Here is an 8,519-nt window from a genome sequence, read left to right as displayed (position 1 = left end):
CACACACACACACACACACACACACACACACACACACACACACACACGGTATGTGTATCATATTTATGTATTTATAGATTAAGAATTCGTATTTGAATTTATAATTGGGCTCTTGAATTGTTGTTTGCTTTAATTTTGAGCTTTTTTCGCATGATTTAAAAGAAAAGGCTAATGTAATTTACAATTTTCATCACTTGGAACGTTTTTTTGCATAATAATTTTAAATTGCTTTTCATTATCACCAATTTCGAGTATTTTGAGTGTTTTAACATCAATCCAATTGCAACTGACTCACAGAGTATCTTGATTTGCTGCTGCTCAGCATATAGCTGAGAGCTGAGAAATGCTGAGCTCGTGCGGCTAACGCATACGAAACGGATGCACGATACATATTCCCCTTTCGCTTCGTATGTGCTGTTACACACTATACCAGCGAACATACGAAGTGAAAGGGGAATATGTATCGTGCATCCGTTTCGTATGCGTTAGACGTACACTTTCAGAATATATGAAAGACTGAGAGCAAAAACAGCACGTCGCATCTCATCTCTTGTTTTCACTTACGTAAGCAAAATAACGAGGGATGCGACGTGATGTTTTTCTCGCAGCTTCTCAAATGTCGGTCGCAACACAATTTCAAACTCAACTGGTTACTAAGTTTTGAGTTTTGAATTGAACGTCCAATCAACTGTTTATAACCGTTTAAACGGGGAGAATGCATGTGTGCGTGTCATCCGTTTCGTATGCGTTAGCCGCACGAGTTCAGCATTTCTCAGCTCTCAGCTATATGCTGAGCAGCAGCAAATCACGATGCTCTGCTGACTCACAAATATGTTGAAATTTAATCCAATGTCTTTTTTTACATATTCGTTTTATCCACTGAGAGTAAGCAGTGTCATTGTAGAATCATACTGAAACCATTACAAGCCATTACAACGTAAGCATATGCACAGCAATGAGTTGCATTCAGCCTCTGAGCTAGCATCAGTTTCCTGGTATGCTGTATTGCAATTTGCTTCTGCGTATATTTGTATGATTCTCAAATGATACCGTGTCGAAAATGATTTTACCTTTTCAATTCCTTCTTTTTTCTTTTGAAAATGCGTATAATTTAGTTATAATAAAAGTTTGTGGAAATTGTCTTGCTCAACATAAAACTTGTACATTTTTCAGGATTTCGGTTTGCAGAAAGAAAAGATTACTATTCCTACCTATCAGTATTGCATGTTTTTATGCTAAAAAAATTCAAAATATTACCTGCAAAATATTATATTTCTAAAATAAAGCTTCTATAGATAGAACCATCTTAAAGGTCATTACCGTTGTGCATAGTGAGGGAAGTAAAATGACTCCTACCCTTGTGGAAATATTTCGACTTCATAGTCGACTAAAAATTGACTAATTTGGGACAAAAATGGCTGATATTTCAGCCAGCTAAAGTTAAATATAAGTGACTATATGCGTCTTCGTGTAATTTGAGTTGAGAAATGTCGATTGTGATCATAGTTAACTACGGTTAACTATAAGTATATGAAATTGACTTTTGTCAACTATGTTGACTATAATCACTTTTAGTTAACTCTGAAACACAACCGACTATATTCGATTTCAATCATCTATTGGTAATTTTAACACTTTTTTAATCACTTAACATTTTTAAGTGATTAAAATTGACTTAATTTATAGTCAGTCAGTCATTTTTTTTCCACAAGGGTATGATATTCAAAGCGAATGCTTTGCAAATGTTCACTTGATTGAAGCACACACCGTATAGAAAAATGTGCGTAACATTGTATTCTTCCAGAATGGATAAGCACGCAAGCCAGTTTATAAATGCACTTATAAAACACCACTTATTGCCAACGAAATACGGTCACTTTCAAAGAAGTGTCTCTATACCTCTAAAATGAGATTTCCGATGATCTATACGAAAATAATGAAAATTATTTTTTTAACGCAAATTAATGTTTGCATCGTACGGTTTCATCTTTTTAAGACAAATAAAGACCAACAAAACTTTTTTTTTCAAAAAAAAAAAAAAAAAATGGAGTTCTGTTACTACGGGAAACACCACTATCAAGCACACTACACTTTTTGGTTCAGTAATCGATTACGAATGTATGTTAGTGAGTGAGTGTCAGTAATTGAATAAAGTGTTCAAGCATTACATTTCTATGGCATTCACTTTCCATTGGTAATACATATAATTCTTGATATGTTACATTAAATAAGACCATTTTTAATTGGATTTGATTATTTTCTATTCTGCCAAGAATCCGGTTTTATTTGCTTCTCTGTGTATTATGGCACTGCAGCTATGTATTTAAAAATAAAATGCTTGTTCGAACGCATATCATATCGTTTGTACCGTAACACGATGATATTTCTTGTATATGTTTAAAACGTTGTTATCTGTAACCATACAAATACCATACACCACAATTTTGTTCAGTATATTATAAAATTATATTGTTGAATAAATGTTCAATATCATAGTTTGCACAAATTGTTATCGCATCTAATTCAATTTGATGTATAGCATGCTATATGTACCTATAGCTTATACTCACCGTATTGCTTATTCAGATAGCTTTTTATCCATCACATATTTACCATTCATTGGCACCTAAGCATGGCTCAACGCAGATCATTCCTTGAATCTTGAATGGATTTTTGATTGCTTCATTGAATCTGAACGGTTGAAATGAAAGACAAAAAATAAAAGCGAAAGGAGTGAAGGAGTGGAGCGGTAAAGAAATCAAAAGCTATAGCTATACCAACCATTGTTTGTTCTCATTTTCCAGTTGGCTTAAACAATATTGATAGGATTTTGCATGGTTTTTAATTAAAATTTTGGTTTTTCATTTGCATCGGCACACTGGCTCAACTACAAAAAAAGCTAATTACATCTGTGTTCCAATTATAATTGGATTGGTGTTCATTTTATTCATCAATTTAAATGAAAAGTTCAAAAACGCATTATACCATTTTCGAATTTTTCCTGTTGACATTTCCATTCAATCGTATTTAAATCATCACCGAATCGGTTCAGACACGATTCAATACATATACAGGGTGTCTCATATATCAGATAGAATATATATAAAAATAGAAAATTTCTATCGGAGCAGAATTTCTTTTTTTTACCCCTAACATACCCCCCAAAGGGTTTTTAGAAATTTTCACTCCTTCATAGTGAGCCTGATATATGAGACACCCTGTATACATTTAGTATTAATATATAATATATTTAGAATACGTTGGAAAAAATAGAAAATCGATTTTACTTAATGATCGGTTTCTTGTTTTTAGTTTTATTTATTTTGATTTGGAAACAGTCTTTTCTTTAACCACTTGCCACCAATACTGATTTATTTGTTTAATTCAATCTACCCCGCAGAAATTCGTCATTCAAAGAGGATGACATCACATGGAAGGGCAATGAAGATGGAAAGATTATCAATAATCAGCCCACACGTGTAATGGACGATCGAAATGGTGTAATGCAACAGGCCGGCTATGTCGTAAGGTAGGCTCTTATCCCGGAGATTATGGCAATATTTATACATCTAATTCCATTCATTCAATCAAACAATGATCTTACAACCTTCGAAATTCAAATACAATTCTAATGAAATTTCTTAATTCAGGATTACCAATGATGCACGCGAATGCGAGATGGAAGAAAATATGGGTCAAGTCAATACAATGATTGGTAATACATTTCATTCTAAAATACTGTAAATTATTCGTTTGGTATTATAAAAAGGTTCATAGGTGATAACATGTTACTATCTAATTGATTTTATTTTTGGTTTTTATCAAGTGATTTCGTGTTTGTGCGTGTATGTTTCAATTGACTTTAAAATCTGTATGTTTGTTCGTTTGTTTTTTTTTTCTAGGTAATTTAAGGAATATGGCAATTGATATGGGTTCGGAACTCGAAAACCAAAACAATCAAATCGATAGAATAAATCGAAAGGTAAGCATTACCCGATTCCAAATCGGAATTTACATGACGGGGGTCGGATCATGTTGGATGTTACACGTAAATGCAAATTTTGATACTTTCGATTTCACCACTCAAATTCATTTAAACAAAAATCGAACTGATTCCTGGCTTCGAACCAAAAATGTTGTCTGGCGTTTCAAAGCGTTCAACTATCTACGGAATATATAATATGAGTGTAATAAATTTCGATATCCATTTGTGGTTAAATATTTAATGACATCAAGTGTTGCTTTTATGTACTCCCACATATAGTTGAATGCATTGCATCCGATTTTGGTGCATGAACTCAAACTACTCAATCGATATTGTGAATTATTGTGAACTTACTTGATTTTTTCGGGTTGTTGTTGTTTTTTTATTATTCGACGATATTCAAAGGCCAATGGATCACTCGTAAACCGTATCACGAACCACTTTTTATGACCTATGACAGTGGAACAGTTACGAAAATGTACCTTTCAACAAATATACAAGTAGATAGTTGTCGCACGTCATACTCCCAGTTTAGACATTCAATTTTGTTTTCAACTTGATTCTTTTTTTATCACTCGGAACCACTTGGTTCAACCTTATGCAAAGTATCGACATGTTGCGTTACGTTGTTCATCCATCGTGAATTATCCCCCAGTGTAGATGAATATTGATGAGAGAATTATATTCAATATGTATTTCTTCTCTCTTCTACACACACACACACACTCAAACACACACAATTACCATGGTTTCTTAGGGCGAATCAAACGAATCTCGAATAGCCGTTGCAAACCAAAGAGCGAATAAATTATTAAAATAAGCACGCTACTGATTACCACTTGAGAACCAAATCTAAATTTATGAACATTTGAACAAAGTTGGAAAAGAGTAACAAAATATTCAGCAGATACTAACGATGAATGAGAAATAACCACGCATACCAATCATTTGATGCAAATTTTTGTTTGCAGCAATATGACATTGGCAACCGAACAAAAAAAAAAATGATTTAAATGAGGAATCAAATAGAAAGAACGGAATGAAGAATGATAATAAACGAATGTATGAATGAATGAATGAATGAATACAAACAAGTACAAAACATTATCGAGCAACACGAAGCGGGCATATGACTGAAAAGGAACAAACAGCAATAGTTTTAACCAAATAGCATTGATCAATTATGAAACAAAATACATATATATATTTTTTTTATTTATCAGAAAATATCTTATGCTTTTTAACAATGATAATTGCATTATTTGCATATTGACAAAATCTAGGGGGCGGACACCATTAGAAAGACTAGAATATTAGAAAAATAACCTAATTCGTAATGCTTAAATATCAAACTGATCAAAATGGTCTACGAGCCAATAAGTTATTGGCATTTGGCAATAACAAAGCGCATATTTTTATACACAATTGCACTTTTTTTTAATTTTTATTTTTATTTCTTCTTCCATTTTCTCCGTTTGTCATCGTTTTGTTTTGCTTCACCATTGCTTGATATAGACCTGCACACTTTGCTTACCGAACTTTTTTTTGTCACGTTAAGTGAATTATTTAGTAGAAAAACACATTATTTTTTTAAATAACAAAAAATTAAAAAAAAAACACGTTAAATCTTCATCAAAGAATTTATGAAAATTAAAATAAATGAGTTCAATTTGAGATCAGCTGGCTTTTGACGTTACTATCAATATTATACATAGTTATACTAGTAGAATTTTTCCTAATATTAGAAAAATATTTGCAAAATTAGCAGTAAATTATGAAACTGGTTTTTACTAGGTTTTGTGTCCGTCCCCTAGGACAAAATAGAAGACAAACCAGAAATGAATAAAATATACCAAACGTAATGTGGGATAAAGTACTTCACAAACAAAAAATTTGATTAAAAAATACATTTAAATCATACCAGCCACAAAAATATTATGAAACATCGACGGTTTCGGCTATGAATCATGCAGAAATAACAACGGATTTGCATGCATACACAGAATGAAAATAGCAAACGACGAAAAAAAAACTAACTTACCATAAAAGTCAAAGTCTTCTACTTCCATAGAATGCATTACATTCGAGCCAAAAAAAAAAAAAAATCAACAAAAATGCAAAAAAAAAATGAATAGAAATATATAGAGACGTGTGTATTTTTAGATCTTACCCGCTATTTTTTTTTAAAACATGCAAAATTTTATTTCAACAAACACGAACAACAACAAAAATCGAGTCCACTTTGTCGATGCTAATAAAATTACAATAATTGAATGTGATTTATTAACGGTTTACTTTATAAAATACAGATAAAAAAATGAAACTAATAAATAATGGACCAAAAATACATTTTATTTTGTGATTCATGAGATATAATGTAGAAGCGAAAAAGCAAGGGAAAAAACCAGCAAAAGAAGTCTACATATATAAACCATTGGCCAAATTAAAACAAAAAGATATATATACATGATATATATGATATTTTCCATTCAATTATATAACTATATAGAGAGAGTGAAAAAAGCGCGAGTGGCCAAGCAACAGTTATTTTTATTTCGTTAGTCATATATACATAGTACTTCGCCATAGAGCAAATGTCATTAAAAGCAAATCTAACTGAAAATAATTATCTATAAAAAAAAACAAAGAAAATTAAACTCAAAAGATATTTAAAGTCAATTAAATTGTCCTTTGCTCCATTTCCATAGAACTTTGAAAAACCAAAATGAAATACGTATTTGACTAATTTATTGCGTCATGCAAAATTTTTGTTCGTTCCGTGTGAAAGGATCAGGCCAAAAGCGGCGCCAACTATGTACACGAAACGGATGGTTTTGTCCGTTTTCGAATTGAAACAAACCAAATCAAACCAAAAGTTTAAACAAAAAAAAAAGACAAACAAAACAAGAACAAACGAAATATTTCGGATACAATATAGTATTTTTTTTCCTTTTGTATAAGAGCATGATAATGCAATTATTTTAAAAAAATATAAATATTACAATATATATATATACATATGAGAATCTAAAAATCGAAACGCGAGACAAAAAAAAATGATTTAAAATTCAACGGACTAACGCGCGCACGAAATAAAATATTACAAAACAAAACATCACATCTTTATATATACAACCAAAGAAAATAAAATGAAGATAAACATTTATATATACACAATATATTTAAGAGAAATACTCCAAATTCTGGTCTGGCAAATACATTCATCAACAAACCTATCAAATGTTTTGCGACTTTTTTTCGTGCCATCTTCGTTTACGCCAAAAACGACACACTTCTCTCCCCAAACGTGCGGACGTGTTTTTGTTTTCTCTCTGTCTCTCACTAAAATATCACATTCCTAAAAACAATTTCGTGTTTGTCTATAAACATTGCTCTTGGTGAACCAACGTTTGATTTTGTCACAGGATTGTTTCCAAATATTTCCGTTTTTGGCTTCTTAGGTTTTTATTTTTATCCTTTTTTATTGATTTTTTTTAAAATTCATTTTTATTATATTTTCTTTATTTATTATTTTTATATTTTTTTCGTTTTTCATTTTCTAGGGCGATCAAAATAAATTAAGACTCGAAATGGCCAGCAAGCGTACTGACGAATTACTAAAGAAGTGAAATTATGTTTCTAAATGTGTATACTGGCGCTCAAACTTTAAAATTATACTTTAGGGCAATGAAAACTAAAAACACACAAATTATATTGTAGCAAGTTATCGATGTGCTTTGCTCAACAATTTTCATTTCGCTGTAAATGTGCATATACGATAGAAAATTTACAGGTGGAAAGAAAGTGTGTTTGCATAAACTTATTCAAATAATATAAAATTGAAAATTTTACATTTTACATAAACAAAAAATAATTGCTTAAGTTTTTCCGACCTTTTCAAAAGAGAAAAATATTTATTTTTCAATATTTAAATTGAGAGACGAGTACATTCAATTCTCAAATACATTGTAATGTCACATTAGTTTACAGATATATGCACGAAATAAAAAGCAGATGAAAAAATGTACTAAATTTCCATAGATGTTATACTAAGCAAAGAAATTTCTAAAATTTGCTGAACATTGGAACGGATTATCACACTTTCATTGGATATCGTATTTTCAATATGCATAATATTCAAATAAAGATACTGAATAAAATAGAGGAACAGATATTACGCGAATAGATCCAGGTGCATATATCCTTAAATATACTACGACTGTAGCGCTTTTAATTCGCCGCCATCATTTGTGATGCTCTGAAGATGCGGAAAGACCTCATACTACCCACATAATTATCACTAAAATAACAAAGAGTTGTATACTATTGACATTTTCTTATATGACGGCCTAAGAAGAAAACAATAACATACAGAATATTCTGCAAAAAGACGAATACAAATTTATGTGAGCAAAAACCAAATATACAAACAGACAGCGCAAAGGTAAAACAGCCTACTTACATAAGAAACACATGTAAGTAGGCTGTTTTACTTTTGCGCTGTCTGTTTGTATATTTGGTTTTTGCTCACATA

General features: G+C 31.2%; 1 protein-coding gene across 3 annotated transcripts in view; it reads left to right on the top strand.

The window, feature by feature from the left end:
- Positions 1 to 8,017, top strand: part of LOC116338426 (synaptosomal-associated protein 25-like) — a 30,565-nt gene extending 22,548 nt beyond the window's left edge. For all 3 annotated transcript variants that reach the window (XM_031763680.1, XM_031763672.1, XM_031763662.1), the window contains exons 6-9: positions 3,401 to 3,529; positions 3,651 to 3,715; positions 3,903 to 3,982; positions 7,549 to 8,017. In XM_031763680.1, the coding sequence (XP_031619540.1) occupies positions 3,401 to 3,529; positions 3,651 to 3,715; positions 3,903 to 3,982; positions 7,549 to 7,614 (340 nt within the window). In that variant the 3' untranslated portion in view covers positions 7,615 to 8,017. The remainder of the gene's footprint in view (positions 1 to 3,400; positions 3,530 to 3,650; positions 3,716 to 3,902; positions 3,983 to 7,548) is intronic.
- The last annotated feature ends 502 nt before the right edge of the window (positions 8,018 to 8,519 follow it).

The sequence above is a fragment of the Contarinia nasturtii genome, unplaced genomic scaffold, assembly GCF_009176525.2.
Source record: "Contarinia nasturtii isolate CC-2019 unplaced genomic scaffold, AAFC_CNas_1.1 Cnas_scaffold_78, whole genome shotgun sequence".
Classification (NCBI taxonomy): Eukaryota; Metazoa; Arthropoda; class Insecta; order Diptera; family Cecidomyiidae; genus Contarinia; species Contarinia nasturtii.
This window is presented reverse-complemented; position numbering and strand designations above follow the sequence as displayed.